Here is an 18,679-nt window from a genome sequence, read left to right on the forward strand (position 1 = left end):
ATCCTACGGCTTTCGATTCCAGAATGAGTCATCTTCCTTTTTGTACATTCTAACACAGTATTTGCAAATAATTTCTAAGAATCCACCTGTTGTCTGACTTCCAGTTATCTGATTTATTCTGTTGCACAGAGATTTTAGAGGAAATAACTTTCATTCTCTTTAATACATAACCATTAAATACACTTTTACAGCCAGTAACAGACTAGGCATTCTCTCTAGACCTCATCTTAGTGTCCCTCCATTCAATAATAAAGCTATTGACCGCAATGAGAAAAGGATCTAAAGCCACAAACAGAAAATAAAAATGGAATAAAAATAAAAAGTGCCAAGGAATATGTAAACAGAACTTTTCATAAACAGTCAAATATTTCAAACTGAATCCAGAGGATACAAATTATGCAATTGAGTTTGGGTGGGTCAAGTAAACAAGGGCAGGTAATGAGACATCTCTATCACAGCCCATTACTTAAAAACCCCTAACACCACGTATTAAACTGCTTTCCTTATGAAAGCTGACACATTGGGCTTACCTCCATACCAAAAAGCAAATACAGGAGCACTTATAAAAATATTCACACTATCCATTACCCTTTCAAGGATGTTAAGATTGTTCATGGTTGTTACCTTTCTGCATTCAGTGAACAGGTCTGTAACAGCACACAGCCCCATCTTGTTGTCAGATAGTATTGACTCAAAAATACCCATTAAAAGTTAGATGTCTGAGACACTCTTTCTTTTTTTTAAAGCAACAAGCCTTTTGAGTTATTTTCGTAACTCCAGTGCATTAAGCTTCCAGTGTTCTTCAGGCTGAAAGTACGAAGGGGAGAGATACTTTCCTTCCTGTTGCAGCTCCAAGGATTGACTTTTCCAAATTCAAGTTCTTTAAAACACACAAAAAAGTTACTGAAGAGAGAAAGAACTGAAAAACACAGCAGCTCTGAGTGATGACTTCAGAATGGCCCAGGAATATAGGGTGGTGTTGAGTGTTTTAAGTTTACGGTACTGCTCCTAAGAAGAAACAAGTGTGGTTGCAGCTATGCCAGCTCCCCCAGTTAAGAAGAAAAACTAGTTTGCGCTTAACCTTCTCAGCTTGTTCCAGGCAGAAGAGGAACTTTATTTTTTTTGGTCTCCCTTTTCTCTAGCCATCTGTGTTCTTTGGGAAATGTCTGCACCTTCCCCATGGGTGAATCACATCCTGAATAGCAGCTGGATCAGTTTAGATCTACATTAGCGCATTAAAGTCCCAGCTCTTAATTGTTGGAGCTGGACAGGCAATCAGCAACCTATTTCTCTGGAGGTCTGTATGGGTTTTTCTGTGCAAGCTTCAGAGTTTTAATAACACACACATGTAGGTAGAAGCAAAAATGGATGGAGAAGGGGATCAAGAAGTCATCATTCTTCTCTGTTGTTACCTCTTCCACCACTGCAAGGGTCTGTCTGATCTGGGCCCTCTGGAAGTGGAGAGAAGAGGGCCAGAAGGGTTTGGAGATGAGTTTAAACCACTTGCTGAAATCCATTTCTGGAGACTAGGTCAGAAATACACCTCTTTCTGCTCTGTAAGGCACATATTTCTCCTTTGTGTGTGGTTTGTTCTACAGAATGGCCAAGAAGCCTGGGAGATATGGGTTGTATTAGCTGGCAAGAGGGACTTCAGAGACTTGAGGCTTGATCAGCAGTGTTTGTTCCAACTAGCTGGGCAGCCAGTTGTTTTTTGTTTGTTTGTTTGTTTGTTTTTTAAATCATGCTTTTAAACATGGCTTTTAGGAATAAGAAATTAAACATGCATAGATGTGCATGAAACACCAACAGAAATACTTTAACTGCAGAGGCTAGAGTTAATCCAGTCCCAGTGAATGCTCTGGTGGTGCCACGTTTTCTGTTGACAACTGGGGCTCTGATGCACATCTCTGTAACACAGCCACGAGAAGCTTAACGGGGAGAAGGCGTGTTAAGGAGGGATCATCAGAAAAATACAGTTAGAGACTTGACAAATTCGAACAAGGCTCTTACTCTGAGTCTGCTGTGACCCAAACAGGGCCGTTTCCTTTGAGATCACTGTCGGGTTATACCCGCTGAAAACTGAGGTTTCACTGGGACCAAACTCACTGAATCTCGTTTCTGTCCCCTGTGAAGAGCAGATCCAGCGGAGTACAGGTCCCTCATCTCTACGCAGGTACCCAAGCCTTCTCTGCCAGGCTCCTAGTAATCTCAGACTGCTCTTGCGAAACTTTATGTTGATGGTGGATGAATGGGTATTTTGTTCTCAAGTGACTGCTCCAGAATACATCACTGTCACATCACCTAAACCACACCAGTCACCCAGATTTTCAGTAGCTGCTGGGACTTGCTGAAAACAGCAGAGCCTGTCATTCTGAGATTAAGGAGGGATTAGCTGTGCGATTTCAGTCAGCCTTAAGAGAAAGGTTAAACACTTTGGGAGGAGGAATTACGTGCATGTGTGCGCACATGTGTCTTCCAAAACAACAGATGGTTTCAATAAAGTTGCTCCTGCTGCTAGGAAGTGGCACTTCTTGACATTAGGAGAGCCATATCTCATCAGGGTTCTTGTTTCTACCAGCCTGTCTCAGCAAGGCCAAAGCCACTGTACAGTATGAGGTAATCAGAAAAGCCACTCCAGTATCTGCCCCATTAATTGCCCCCTGCCAGTATTCCCTCTCTTCTGCTGTAATGCCCACTGTGCTCAGTATGGCGGGATCGATCGGCTTTGAAGGGCAACTTTCTCTAATGATCTGCAATTCCCCCTACTTAAACTGCCGCAAGAACTGTCTTTTTAAAGATTCTGCAAGAAATGCGTGATTTCTTGGAACCGCTAAACAAAAACCTCTCTGCTTCAATCAATATATCGATGTATTAAATTATTGTGCAACTAAATTAACGTGCCCCTTGGTGACAGAATTGCAGAAAATGAGCAGTGTTTTATGCATTAAAGACAAACTGGTAAAAGATTGTTTTTCAAGGTTAGATTGTTCCACAGTGAATATCAAGATTTTTCCAATTAAAATATGAGGGGTTTTCAGGGCAGTTGTATCAGCTGTATTACTACTCACAGAAATTAACACATACAAATAACTGAAGAATCGTAAATATTAGTAATAGAGACATATTTGGGAGATAGCAGAAATATTATTATTTTTTTACCAGTATTGCATTTAAATTGTATAGTTAAACAATTTCACTGGAAAGTAATGCTTTTTTTTTTTTTAACTGAGATTAATGAAAAAAGTAACCATTCAAAATGTTGCTGTGAAAAACTAGAAAGCCTTGTCAAGCTTCTGCAAAACTTACTCTCCTTTGCTTGGACTGTGTGGCGTGTGTAGGGGCAGGGTGGCCGTTCCTTTCACACTTTTCAATGAAAAAACATCATATGGGAAAGGGCCAAGAAAAAAAAACCGAAAAGAGGCTGCAGCAACCTACCTCTTCCTACAATTTTATACTAAACACAATATACAAAATGGAAATATTCATCTGGATTAAAAATTGTTCCCTTCTGAAGCTGCTTGAATGGCACCTATTCATATTTTTCTTTAAATTTTGGTCCAGATGCATTTATTATCTTCCTTTTGCCAGCAGAAGAAAACATGAAAATGTTTTCTTCTAATACTGTGTAGCAGGAGTTGGATCCTCCCAAAGTGGTCCATGCATCATCTCTTGTGCAGCAGGAGCACTGGGGATGGTTCGTGCAGTTCCCTACCAAATGACCCAAACCAACAATTTGCCAAAGATATAATGGTCTCTTGGTCCCTATCTTGCAGGTAGATGAACCACAGTTTTCTAACTAACTTGTTCTGTAGGTGTAATGAAGAAGGGAAACATTTTCAATAACTTCATTGTTTGGTCAAATTTTTTTTTCTGGTGTCTTCTGAGTTCTCAAATATCTGAAAAAGTGTGTATTCTGTTCACTTTCTCCTGAAACTTTTTCCTTCCCTCTTTTCTTGCTTGGGCTCCTGACAAAGACATTCTTTATTCTGAAGGCAAGAATCCCAGAACAAGCAGTGCCAGTTCTGAGTTCATAAGGGGGGCAATGTTTCTAATCACTTATAAGACAGACGTGGACTCTGTGTTCCTTTTCCGTCAATATAATCTCATTTTTATTTTTGAACCTTTGGAATACCAAATGGGAAAAAACCACTTTCTCCACCGAGTGTTTTCAGCTGTATGTTTTCATGCTGTATCTGTAGGAATGATAAATTAGGTATGAAATGAAAGCATAAATGAAACCATCCCTCAATAACCAGGACATTCTGGATTCTTGTGAAATCTTAAAATGGTATCATCAGTTTCAGTACATTACTTGACCAGAAGAATTAAAAAAAAACCAAACTAAACCCAAAAAACTCCCAACAAAGCCACCCTACCAAAACTATTATAATATTGATAAATGAATTTACATCAATATATCTCTAAGGGCTTCACAGCTCCTCATTGTCTCCTAGGAAGCAAAAATCCATGAAATCAAATCCATGAAACCAACGCATGCAGAAAATTAGTGTCAGCACCAAGCCAAGAACCCAATTTTTGACTTCTAGTTCTACGCTCAAACACTGGGCCTGCATTGCTTCCCATGCAAAATGACGACAGAAGAGAGAAAGAAAAGGATGCAGGAGACGAAAAGGGAGCTGGAACTCATTAAGCATCTTGTAATGTCTGAAATAACTGGTTTTAATATTTGTGTGTAATGCAAATGCATAGCTTTAATATGCTAGGTGACTGCCATGGATTTTGGAGCACCTTGCACAGGCATCATCCTCCTCATTTTGCACCTGAGAGATCCAGCAAATACTGTGTGGAGCTGAGTGAAAAAGCCAGGTCCCTGGACTTCCATGGGAGTGCCACACTGTGCTAAATCTTCTGAGTGCTAGGGAGTGCTAATGAAGGCTTCCAGAGAGGTGAGTGGGTGATGGCGTATTACACTTGAGAAAGACTTCAGACTAAGAGAGAGCGCTGATATCACTGCCTCTTAAAGAATATTTTAACCTGTTTGTACGGCAATTTATTTGCTTCACCAAAAACCTTACAAAGGTAAGCTATTTCAAGAAAAGCTTGTGCTCCGAAGTACCACTTCAATGTGGTATCTGTATTTAAAAACATTCTCCATTTCGCTTCTGCATTTTGAACACTGATCCAGCCCAGCCCACACCAAAGGAAATGAACTGTATCAGGCAATGTCATTTGCTAAAAGGTAAGAGTGGAGGTATTCTCCATCCCTTCGTTTTGTATTTCTAGGGACAATTTCACAGGCCATGCCATCGCCGAATGGGGAAATTGGAAAACTGCAGAATCGATTTGCAGACGTGAAGTTCTATTTTCTTTTATACCTCTTTCATCAGAGTCTCTATCATTCCTGTGTTGTGTAGCATTATTATCAACAGCGGCCTGGACACCACTGATAATTGTTAAACTAGGGCAAAGCCATGCCTTGCAAGTGAAAGCAAAACCACATAAGCAGCAGTCAGATGACACCGACTGGCACTATTCCTGCCTTTAAATTCATCTGCTTTAGAGCACTGGTAAGGTACCCATGCTACATTATTTCTGAGAGTTGAAGGGAAATGTATTTTTAAAATATTTAAATTGGATTGGTTTGCATTTTTTTCTTAACAAAACTCAGCTAAAAGCTGCAAAGTTGTATTAGATCTATTTTGACTAAACCCAGAAACACATACTGGACTTCAGAATGCTTCCATTATTTGTTAATTCTTTTTTTATTAATTGTGTTTCACAAAGAAGAAAAAAAAAAAAACAACAAACCAAACACTAAACCAACTCTTCCGCAGCAAACTTCTGATGACTCAGTTACTAAGAATGAAACCAGTGGCTCGTTGCTTCAGAAAACTGGAAAAGCTGGTGACTATCAGCCACTGCATCTCTGGGATGGAGAGAGAACCCTGCTTTGTGATATTAAAGGTCATTGGCAACAAAATGGTTGCTTGTCTGCTGGAGTCATTCGGTCGCTCTCTCTATAGGATTGCTACGGCTGATCGCACTGGCCACAGAATACTGGGGGTGCAAACACTGGAAAAACAAAAAAGGCTCCCAGCGTGACGAGCTTTCAGACTAAGTAGCTGATTATATGTTTTTCATTAAAGGTCACTTCAGCCTTCCGCAGCTCTGGGTCTTGCTGCCAGACGCTGCCGTGCCCCGACCATGTCCTTGCGGCACTAGGATAGCTGCAGGCATTTTTTAACCCTTTTCTGCTGGTTTTCCAGCAGCGTCCATGGTCTCCGCTCTCCCTGGCCTGCTGGGCAGACATCTTCAGGCTGACACCTCCACTCCCCTTCAGAAGGTGCAGGTCAGTGAGGACAGGAGAGCGGCAGTGTAAGGCCTGGATAAAGGGATTTATTTATGCAGAGAAGCCATTTCTGCTGGGTACTCCAGAGGAACCTGCTCTGGGCCAAGGTGCTGAGGGCTGCCCGTGTGCCTATGCCTGAGGGCCCCAAAATGGCGCCTGCTCCCTCAAGCGCCCGCCTCCCCGTTGCTAGGCGACGGGCAGAGCCCGCCTGCCCCCACCCCGGGCCGCCTCCTGAAAACTACAACTCCCAGGCAGTGACCCCGGGAAGAACTACAGCTCCCAGCATGCCCCGCGGCCGCGGCATCCCGCACTACGTTTCCCGGTAGGCGTCGGGGGCGCCGGCCAATCCGCGCGGCCTATGTTGGTGGGTGCCAGGAGCGGGGTTGGCTTCCGCGGGAGTAAGAGGGCCGCGGAGAGGGAGCGGCGCAGGGGAAGCAGCGCTGGTGACATTTCCTTTCGGGCCGCCCCCCTCTCCCGCTGCCGGAGCGGGGCCCCGAGAATGGCAGCGTTAGGAGGTCGGTGAGGCCAGGCCACCAGGGCGGGGGAACGGGCTGAAGCGGGGGAGCTGCCTATGGGGTGGGGGTGCCTGGGGAGGGGTCGCTGCTGGGGGGGGGTGTCTCTGTGGGGGCCACGTAGAGGAGGGGTGTCGGGGCTCCTCTGCGGAGGGGTGTCGGGGAGGATGCTCCATGGGGGGTGTCCGCGGGGAGCGCCCTGTGAGGGAGGGGTGCGTGGGGCCCCTCGGCCGAGGGGTGACTGGAAGGGGGCGGGCCCTGGAGGGCGGGGGTGCTTGGGTGAGGGGCCTGCAGTGTGGGGTGTCCCTTCCGGGTGGGGGGAGGCCATAGCAGAGGAGGGAGCCTGGGAGGTGTCTGCGGGGGATGGGGTCGGGGGGGTGTGGGGTAAGAGGACGCTGGAGTGAGGGCCTGTGTGGGGAGCCTACAAGAGAGCTGGAGAGGGACTTTTTACTAGAGCATGTGGTGATAAGATGAGGGGTAATGGCTTCAAACTGGAAGAGGATACATTTGGATTAGATATCAGGAAGAATTTTTTCACCATGAGGGTGGTGAGGCACTGGCACAGGTTGCCCAGGGAAGTTGTGGATACACCATCCTTGGAGGCGTTCAGGGCCAAGTTGGATGGGGCTTTGAGCAACCTGGTCTAGTGGGAGGTGTCCCTGCTCATGGGGTGGGCAGGATGATCTTTAAGGTCCTTTCCAACCTAAGCTATTCTATGAGAGAGCAGTACCACATGAGGGGAGGTGTGCAGCGATACTGTGCTTTGTTAGAATTCAAGGAGAGTTTACTGTGAGGGACACCTCCATACAGTGATCTGTGTGAGGGGAGGTGAGACGAGACCTGGGGTTGTCCATTATCAAAGGCTTCTATGAAGGTGGATATGTGGGGAGTGGAGAAGGGAGGGATGTATGAGAAATTAACGTGGAGAGTATTTTTGGGTGATGTCTGGGAGGAAGAATTAAAATTTTGAGGTGCAAGTGAGAGGAATATTAATAGAGGAAAAAGATGATTGGGGCGGGAGGGAGAAAATGAAGGTGGTGAATGTGAGTGTGAAAGTTTTATGGGGTGAAAGCTATAATGTGGACGGTGTCAAGAATTAAGTAGAAAAACTGTAATACAGGGGTGGATATCTGTGCCAGCACTGGAAGCTGCCTTGATCGCATGTGCTCATTACCCGAGTGACTGGCAGGGTCAGAGAAGAACTATTTTGCATCTTTTTCACTGTTAGAAAGTAAATGAAACTCTTCTGCAGTAGTAGCTACGTCAAAGTTTTCTTGTACATCCTAGGTAGGAAGCCTTGTAACCGATCTAGCAAAGTATTATTTACTTGGAATTTGCTCACTAGTGATTAACAGTTTCTAAACACGTACAAGTACAAATTCTCCCCTTCCCTAATGATTAGTTAGTTTTGAATATTGGAACTCAGTTACTGTGATAAACTCCCCTGTTGTAGATCTTAAGTATTTACTATTGTATTTGGAAAAGAAAGAAAAAAGTGTTTCGAAGAATTTTAGTAATAGTACTTTGAAGAGACACTGACAATTATTTGGCCCCAAGCCTGCAATGGGAAATGTGTGCCCAACAGCAGATCCCTACTGATTTATTTGTGACTGTGCTCAAAGCTGTGTCTGAATTCTGAGTAAGAGAAATTCTAACTGCTGTATATCACCACGAGTTAGAATTTAAATCTCCTATTCATCATCAACATTGTTGTTCGCTGTCCTCTTTGCCCCTCTGTGTTGCCCAAAATTTGTTGGAAGCATTCTCTGTTGCAGTCAGCAGCTTTACCTGATTTGCAGCTCTTACCACCTAATGTTTTTCTTTTGAGCTCTCCTTTGTTGTCATTGCGTAAAAATTTTGTTGCTATTACGAAACAGGTTTTTGTGCTTGAGATATTGCTCAATTTTTGCTTTGGGATTTACTTCATTAGGCATATCACATGTTACTTGGAAGCATATGCTCTACTTCATATGTTTTCACAATGATATTCAAGCTCCTTCATACATGAGTAATTTTAAATGGTAATCGTATTTTATTTGTAAAGAAAAACATGTAACCATATATGCAAATTTACGCGAATTTAGTTTTGTTGCCCAACATGCTTACTGTAGGGCTGTTTCTTCATGAGTCTATGCTATTAACCATCACTTGTGTAAGTTAGGAGCCAGTTCCTGTTTCAGTGTAAAGTTAAGTACGTACATACAGACTTGCGTAATGGTGATGTAGATTGGGGGCTTATTTTATTCTCCTGCATTCTTTGTATTTCCCATTTTATAAGTCAGTAAGCATTGTGATTCTTGACCTAGTCTCCCCAGTGATATGTAATAAATATGAACTATGATTTTTTTTTTTTCCTTAATATTAATGGATATAATTTTATAGGTTAATGGTAACCTACATGTACATTGGGAGAAGGAAAAAAATAATAATTGAGGTATCTTTAAATCTTTACTCACCCTTGAAAATGTTAGACCTGCCGTTGCTGGATGGTGATAGTGAGGAAATATAGAAGACTAATTTGTACTAATTATTGTGGGGGTTTTTGGTGTGTGTGGTTTTTTGGGGGATTGGTCTTTGTTTGGTTTTTTTGTTAAACGGTTTCAATTTTGCTTTGTAGAACCAAGTAAGTTTTCACAAACACTGAACGGAATTCCTTCTTCAAACACAGTCAGCAGTGGAATGGACCCCTTCCATGCTTGTAGTATTCTTCAACAGCTTAAAACCATGTATGATGAAGGACAACTGACAGATATTGTAGTGGAAGTGGATCATGGGAAAACATTCTCGTGTCATAGGAATGTTCTTGCTGCAATCAGTCCTTATTTCAGGTATGATAGTCCATTGTTCTAGTGGTGATCAAAAGCAGAACTATAACTTATTTTTATTAAATGAAAATTAAAAAAAATCACACCTATACTAGTATTCCATGTGACTGTCGATAATATAGTGCACCTAGTAAGTAAAGGTTATTGTTCTCTTAAAGTCGATGAATCATCAGTGTCTGTTTATCAAAGGAGAGTTTCATTGGAGAAAATGTCACATGATTTTTAAAAAAACAAATAAAACAAACAAAAATGTCTCAGATATTGAAGGCAACTTGGATACAGTAACTGTGTATTTGAACTACTTGTTTCCTTTTAAAGTTATATATTCTAGCATGTTAGAATGTGCATGTGAAATAACATGCTGAAAGTAGAGTGCAAAGACTTGAATAAGTCAAGAACTTTGCTTGTAAACTGAGTGAATTTTAATATGGGCTTAGTGAGATGATTAAGCGGGAAATTCCAGCTTGCCACTTTTGTTTCAGTAAGTCTAGAACTGATCTTAAATTTAGGTACTTAAACAGGACAGCATAACATCAGTGATAAATGTATTCTTGCTGATATAAGGGCAAACACGTTGGGATTAACTGTACAATAGAATTTCATTTCTTGTACCTGCCGTTAGAAGGTAATTACAAATAAACTGCTAAATGTTTTTCTTTTGTAGATCTATGTTCACTAGCGGCCTTACAGAGAGTACCCAGAAAGAAGTTCGTATAGTTGGTGTTGAAGCAGAGTCAATGCATTTAGTATTGAACTATGCATATACCTCCAGAGTAATGCTGACAGAGGCCAACGTTCAAGCTTTGTTCACTGCAGCTAGTATCTTCCAGATCCCTTCCATACAAGACCAGTGTGCTAAATATATGATCAGTCATTTGGACCCACAGAACTCCATTGGAGTGTTTATCTTTGCTGATCACTATGGTCATCAGGAACTCAAAGACAGATCACAAGACTACATTCGTAAAAAGTTTCTGAGTGTCACCAAAGAGCAAGAATTTCTTCAGTTGAGAAAAGACCAACTGATAAGTATACTCGACAGTGATGATTTAAATGTAGACAAAGAAGAACATGTTTATGACAGCATTATAAGGTGGTTTGAGCATGAACAAAATAAGAGAGAAGTGCACCTTCCAGAAATATTTGCCAAATGCATCCGTATGCCTCTGTTGGAAGAGACATTTTTAGAGAAAATCCCACCCATGTTTGCACAGGCTATGGCCAAAAGCTGTGTACAAAAGGGACAAAATAGTGCCAATGGCTATACACAACGGCTTGGAATGACCGCTTCTGAAATGATCATATGCTTTGATGCTGCCCACAAACACTCAGGAAAGAAGCAAACAGTGCCTTGTTTAGATTCGGTCACAGGGAGAGTGTTTAAACTATGCAAGCCACCAAATGACTTGAGGGAGGTTGGAATTCTTGTATCTCCTGATAATGATATTTATATTGCGGGTGGTTACAGACCAAGCAGCAGCGAGGTCTCCATTGACCACAGAGCAGAGAGTGATTTTTGGATGTATGATCACTCTGGCAATAGGTGGATTCCGAAAGCTCCTTTGTTGCGAGCCAGAATAGGCTGCAAGTTGGTTCATTGCTGTGGTAAACTGTATGCAATAGGTGGTCGTGTTTATGAAGGAGATGGGCGAAACTCACTCAAGTCTGTGGAGTGTTATGACAGCCGAGAGAACTGTTGGACAGCTGTCTGTCCAATGCCAGTAGCAATGGAGTTTCATAGTGCTGTGGAATATAAGGATAACATCTATGTTTTACAGGGTAAGGTGGTTTGACTGTGGCGTTTTATTGGAAGTGGGGGTTGTTCAGTCCAACTGTCTGCGCGCTCTTGAGTACCTTAGAAAACCCAAGTTTCCTGGATATTTAAAGAGTGACCTGGGACACTGGGATGGGAGGAAAACTAGGGAGAGCAGTGGGCAAGGAAGAGTGAGGTTGCTGCTTGAGTTCTCGTGCCCTGGGAATATGTCACTAAGTTGTAGTATTCAGTTATTGCACAAATGGCAGTTTTAGTGCTGTTCAAAGTATTAAATTTTACTGTGAAAATTCTTTGTTAAAGCTTCTTTATCTGGGTGAAATGCACTAATGTTGAAGAAAAGATATTGTCCTATGAAAAATCACTTTGCATTTTATTTAGCTAAACCTGTGAAAATTACCGGTGTCTATATTGTTGGTGACTTGTCAAAGTCAAATAACTTCTGTAGGCCTTCGTTTCCTGCCCTACCCTGCTCTTTGAAGTCATTTTCATAACTAAGAAAGATGATCTCTTTCTAGTTCGCTCTGTTTCTTTGGTCAGTAATTATAATAGTGCCTTTACATCCTTTCTTCCAGTAAATGATCAGACTTATTGGTGTATTAGATATTGATTCTTAAATGAATAAAAAGGATCATTATGGGAATGGATCAAATAATTTATTCTTACCTTTATTTTATTTACGGAGATCTTATATAAAATATGTATTTGTGTGTATGTATGAGCCATATAGAATGTATTTGTATGTGTGCATGAGCCATATAGCAGTCTACACTTAAAAGTGCTGAGGCTGGTCTGTGAGGCTGTAGTAAGAGTCATGAGAAGTGGAAAGAAAGGAGGAAGGGGTGTCTTGCTTATGTTTTGCTAAGGGCCACCTCTGTAACCGCCTGCAGAAGTCAGGGTCTTAGATCCATACTGGCTCCTTCTTTGGGTCACTCTCCATACAAAGGTGGACTGCAGGAAAGGCACAGGATAGGGAATACTGTAAGGTCATTACCGGAAGAAGTCAGCCTGGTTTCTTGACTTTGCATTCCTGCCAGTTGGTAAGGTTGGTGGGCTTCCGCATGATTTGCAGAGAGTTTTCTTCTTTCGTTGTTTCTCTATCAGGTTTGACTCTTGTTGGTTGTGGCTTTAAATAATTCTGTTACACTGGCAAGTTCTCCCAATCTGTCTCTTCTATGGGGTCAGACATCAGCTTTAGATGATTAAAAAGGAATTCTGAAGGATATTTAACTTGATAGAGTATTTGTTCATGCTATAAATGTTTCTTAGAACTGCTAAAAAGTGGATTATTATTATAACCTATAGAATAAGAGTGCATCTTGTTTACAAATTTTAGCTGCACTAATTCTGTGCTTCGGTGATTTAAATGACAATTCAATGCTCACTTAAATAAGCAAGATGCTTCGCTGTGCTAACAAGCAAATTGTAAAAATTCGTGTTATGAGAAATAGGCAGCTTTTCTATTTGAGTGTGATAGATAAAACCTGCCTTGAGTTGCACTGAAGTAGTATAAAAAAGTTTACTTTCAGTAATTGTTCTAGAGAAAGCTCATAAATTTGAAGCAGACAATAAGGATTGATGAGAGTATTAAAATGCCGATGGAACATGAGCGTCAGTCATAGGAGATTACACTGTAGAACAAAAATGAATAATCAAAAAATGTATTATCTGTAAGACTTAATCTCTTCAGCTATGTTCCACCCATCTTACTGTATTATTTCTGTATTCTTTGTTATACTTGAGGTGCTCGGTTACACAGCAGCTTGGTTCAAATTCTTAAAATAGCCATGTGAAATTATATATGGTTTGAATTATGCTAATATTTGGCAAATGTTAGGCGTTTCTTCCCCCCGTCTTTACAAAAAACATCACCAAGTTTGCAGAGCGTAAGCTTTCAGTGATCTGAACTTCCATTATCTACAGTGTGTAGATGCTGCTCTGTGCAGTCAACAGAAGTGTTTTATAATCTAATCGCAAAACTAAATGATGAATCAGTAATTTCATGCAAGTATTCACCTGGCATCCTTTTAAGAAAATCAGCCTAAATGTGTAACCCAGCCACCTGATACAAGTAGCTTCAAAATCTGTGTGTAGTAGAGACACAACTATATGCTCAGATTTAACAGCTTTCAAGCACTGAATTCTGAGACTCCAAGCCCATAGATGACACGTTGTGAAGATGTTAAAGAACGAAACAAATCCTTCAGTTATTTCAAGACTGGAATCTTGAAAGGTTTTGTCCCAAATTATTAAGCATGGTTTAGCAGTAGTAAAGGATAGCTAGGAAATACATAGAACACTGTGTTTCTGATATGCTTCAAATCCCCTCTTCTTCAGCTGGAATAGAAACTCAAAGTAGTTTTTATTCATGCTATTAGTATTTTTGTAAGGCACTTAGAAGAAGGCAGGTGATGGTGCTAGGTGTTTTGTTATGGGATCAAGGCTTTTAAAAATTGGTAGACCATTTCTATCTGTGCAAGAACGTAGCTCAAAGCTTAGTAGCTGCAGAATTGCTGTTCTGGAAATGAAGGATAAGTTATGTTTTATTTTTCCTCTCTCTTTTCAGGGGAATTTTTTCTCTGCTATGATCCTCAGAAGGATTACTGGGGATTTTTGACCCCAATGACTGTGCCTAGAATCCAAGGCTTGGCAACTGTATACAATGACTCCATCTACTACATAGCTGGAACCTGTGGAAACCATCAACGTATGTTTACCGTAGAGGCCTATGACATTGAACAAAATAAGTGGACTCGAAAAAAAGACTTCCCATGTGATCAGTCCATTAATCCGTATATAAAACTTGTACTCCTCAAAAATAAACTCCATCTGTTTGTCAGAGCTACTCAAGTCACTGTTGAAGAGCACGTTTTCAGAACCAGCAGGAAGAATTCACTCTACCAGTATGATGAGGTTACTGACCAATGGCAAAAAGTATATGAGACTCCAGATAGGCTCTGGGATTTAGGCCGGCATTTTGAATGTGTTGTTGCTAAATTGTATCCGCAGTGTCTTCAGAAAGTTATTTAATTTTTTTTTTTTCAGTAACAGGCCTTAGTGGTTTCAGTGGTGATCTGATGCTAGAGAAAACATGTCTTAAAAGAAAACAAAGAAATTCTGTCAGTATTTATTGTAAGCTGAAACAGACAGTTTTTTTGTCTATGGGGATGGGTGCTCTTTAAAGGTTGCAGTCTGGGAAGGGAATTACTGGTTCAGTTTCATATTTACTGATATTTTCCTGGGAAATGAGAAGGAGGTTACAAAGTGCAATTATCAGCATTTTTTTTCTGGTAAACACTTAATCATGTCATGTACTAGAGGGGTGTTTTTGTGGTAACAGCAAATTAAGTGGAAGAGCCAGGGTAACTATGCACTACAGTGAAAGAAAATCTAGCATTAATAGCTAAGGATGTCCAAGATGTTTTGAAGTGACTTTTCTTTTTTTCTCTTTTTTTTTTTAAATACGGGTAAAATTTGAGGCAATATCACTAAGTTTGGGTTGTTTTTTTTTTTTTAATTTTAGATTGAAAGTACATAGAAGAATAGTAGATCCTGATTCGTAGTGATCTTGTGCTGTTTTTGAAGTCTGATAAGATGTTTGTGATGTTGTTTGTGCACTACAATTTGGGAGAAAAACTCAAGTCAGAATTGGAGCATGGAGTACCGTTGCCCCGGACAGAGGCCTGTTCAGATTACTGTACCACTTCCTGTCTGTGGATTTTTGTTAAAATTGAGCTTACTGATAAGGGCGGGGGGGGAAATCCCAACGCCTATTTTCTGCCACATAGATGTAGTGCTGTAAAAACACTTATTTTTGTTTAACACTGCTTAAAACCTCTTTTTTTTTTTTTTCATCCCATAAAGGGCTTTAACCCAAAAGTTGATGGTGCTAGTACGTTTTTTAATACTTGTTTGTCTGAAATGGGCTAGCCTTATGCTACTGTTTAAGACAGCCTGTTATTTTTCATGGAGTGTGTGTCTGTATTCAGGCCCTGTCCTGTCATCATATTGTCTTTTTTAACATAACATTTTTACTGCAGTGGTGTTCTTGCACAGAATGGTGACAGGATATGGCCTTAATAATAGTGATTTTTTTTTTTCTTTTTGTGTGGAGTGTTCATTCTGTCTCCACTAAAGTACAGTGCTATGTGCAGAGTTGGCATGTGCTCTAGTAATTTGGAAAAGTGTGGCTTAACTTTACAAGTTGTTTTTCTTTTCTCCCCACAATCAACCCCTCAAATACCTTCTGTTTCATTCTGATCTATAATGTGAAAATTTGCACTACTGAGCTGTCTTCATTATCCAGTGTATTAAAGAAAAATTGACAACAAGTGTCCGTGGCTTAAATAATCTTAGATGCAAATATAGAATATGGATCCCATGTTTTGTAACACTTTTCTCTATGTATTGAACATTTAACTTATTTTTAAGAAGTAGATAAGTTTAAAGTTCAGCCTCTGCTTCGGTAGTGAAAACTGTATTTAAAAGGGAAAAGATGAATCCTAAAACTCATATCAGCTGTAATTGGCTGGGTTTCATTCGTTACAGCTCTAATTTTTGCAGAGGTGCGAGTGTGTTATCTTACTCTTCCCTATTTTCTCAAATTGACCTAAGTAAACCAGTTAACTTGAAATGGCAGTGGCCATCACTGGCTGTAAGTGCTTACCATTATCTGGCTTAACAGCTGATATTTCAGTAAGCCAAATATTTAGCTCATTGTTTATCCCCCTGGCATGGCTGAGGATTTGGATAATGTTTGTTTACTATGTGGTCTTACTGTTCCCAAATGGAATCTTTCTAATACATGAAAATACTCGCCTGGTTCTATTTCTTAATTCTTGCACAAAATGTTTAAAAGGCAAAAACAAACAAAAAACTGTGAAATTAAAAGGAAAAAAAAAAATGCCTCTTTGCATCACATACCTCATCTTCCAGAGACTCACCAAACTGCTTCTTTCAAATGCGAGCGCCTGAAGTTTTTTTTTCTGAAGTTGAAGTTGACAATTCTTGCTAAGACTGCGTTTTTCCAACAGTGTTGAGGTGTGTTGTTTCTTTGTTTAGTTTTCTTCTGGATACCGTTTTATATATATCCATAGCCAAGAAAAAGAGGGTTTTTTTTTTTTTAAAAGTACAACTAATTTCATTTAAAAAATTATCCTTAGTCCTTGGCTAGCTCTCTTTACGCTGTTGTAGGCCTCTAGCTGCAAGCTTTCTGAAGCACCCTCCCTAACAGTGTTGCATTTGTGTGTAAAATCATTTTTTTTTTTTTGGCAAAGTGTTATGTAACTTTTTTCTTGGTTTTTTGTTGTTTTGTTTTTTTTTTAAGCTTGGTTGGATATTTACAAGACTTCTTGCTGCTTTTTGACAATCTTCTATATTTATTTAGTAGAACAAATTTCAATATATTACTTGAAACTATGAAATAGAATTGAGTTAGCAATTGACTGGTCATGTGATGTATAGAAGTACAATATGCTGTGGTTAATCTGCAGTAGGTTTGTTAATTTTGTTTATCTGCACTAAAGTACGAAGATCTCCATTCTGTTTAACCATTCAAACCGAGGGTGTGATCCAAGTCTGTAATATGTTTAAAAGCTAAATCCTGGAACTTGCTGTGGGAGTAGAATATACTAAATCTTGTGCATGAGGAGTTTGTTGAGACAGTAATGTAGCTGTGACATTTTGCCAGTTCTTAAATGCTTCTACGTTTTGCTGAAAGTCAGATTCCTGGTAAAGTTTTGCTTTAGAGTCAGGCTTAAGTAAACTTGCACAGCACAAAAAAAAAAAATAATGCACCAAAGGTACTGATAATATTTAAACAGTAATCTGTACATTTTCCCCACTTGGTATTTTTTCTGCATTCATTTATTTCCCTTTATTAAATGAATTTCTAGCATTGTAAGGACTTACATGAGTGTAAATCTCTTCCAAAATGATTAGTTACTTTAGAAGGAAACATTTTGTTATTACCACTTGATTCCATCAGTAAAATTTAAATAACTGAAAGCAGTTTTGGTGCACCAAACATGCAGTGTGTGTATGTTCTACAAGAAATCGAAGAGCTCCCTGTCCATAAGGCTGTTTAGAAATGGCATCCAACATTCAGTGCTCAGGTATGTTAGTAAGAAGTACTGTAGTCCTCTGAGGGCAAATGTGTGGATTTTTAAACATTTTGCCATAATTGCACAATTTTGCATTTTTACTTAATGTCATGTTATGTTTCTTAAAATAAACCTATTGTTGAAATACAGTGGAGTTCAACTGGCTTTGTGGTATATCTCCTGCATGCGTTTTAGTAGAGTAAGTTTTGAAACTTTACCCAATGATACAACTTTTTGATGCTTGTTGAGTTTTTCTGTGTCTGCACTTGTGTGTCTCAACTGTATGTAATGTCACACGTGTTTGTTGTTTTGGTTTTTTAAGGCAGAGCTACACTGTTGTTTGAGGTGGAAGGTGCTTTGTTCTGCTTTTTTTGTCTCATTCCTTGTAGCTCTTCAGGTCTAACTTCTTGTTTGCTTACACACAGGTGACATTGTCTTTCCCCTTCCCTTCCTCCCCACCTTTGGCTGGAGCTGACATGCCAGCAGGAACGTCAAGTAGGGTTTTCCAGTCTGATAATACTGTACATTGGAAAACCCTGAAACACTTCATACTGAATTTCCCAGAATCCTTTACTTAGTAGGGAAGTTACTTCCCAGGGAGTAAAGGGGACGGAAAGAGCACAATGATGTTGGTTGCAAAGGGGACTGCTGCAGAGCTGACAACAAAAGGCCTCCTCTCCCCAAGCTGTTTAAGCAGAACTCCAGCATTACGTGTGGCTTCTGATGTAGCGACGGTGCTTAGCGCATCTGCTTGTAAATTATACTTTTTATTCAAGAACCTTTTTTCCCTTTCAGGGACTGTCTTAATGAGTGATGCTCATTCGAGTGAGTTTAGCGGAGATGCTATGTCATCACAGCCTGGGAAAACAACACGAAGCTCTCTTGGTTGGGAAAGCACTCCTATTGTCCAGTTCTCGCGGGCGTTATTTCCACCCTCCCCACCCCCTCAGCCCAGGTGTGATTTGAAGACTGCTCACCTGGCAGTCTGGTTACAGCAGAAACATTTCAGGAGTCTGGGCCAGTGGTGGTTGTGTACGTTCAGATGAACCTCCACCACGTATGATCAATAAGCCAGGCTGGGCTGGCTGCATGGGCCGTCTGTGCAGCAGGCTGATGTGGCAGACCTCTCGTGAGCTGTGCGCTGTGGAACCCACCTTTCT

General features: G+C 40.5%; 1 protein-coding gene across 1 annotated transcript; it reads left to right on the top strand.

Annotated features, from left to right (window-relative positions):
- The first annotated feature begins 6,459 nt into the window (after window positions 1-6,459).
- Window positions 6,460-17,209, top strand: KBTBD8 (kelch repeat and BTB domain containing 8). The gene is given in 5 exon segments (XM_054216284.1): window positions 6,460-6,610; window positions 6,613-6,825; window positions 9,440-9,650; window positions 10,312-11,426; window positions 13,985-17,209. Coding segments are annotated over 5 exon segments (2,154 nt in total). The 3' UTR covers window positions 14,449-17,209.
- Window positions 17,210-18,679: the final 1,470 nt, after the last annotated feature.

The sequence above is a fragment of the Rissa tridactyla genome, chromosome 10 (assembly GCF_028500815.1).
Source record: "Rissa tridactyla isolate bRisTri1 chromosome 10, bRisTri1.patW.cur.20221130, whole genome shotgun sequence".
Taxonomy (NCBI): Eukaryota; Metazoa; Chordata; class Aves; order Charadriiformes; family Laridae; genus Rissa; species Rissa tridactyla.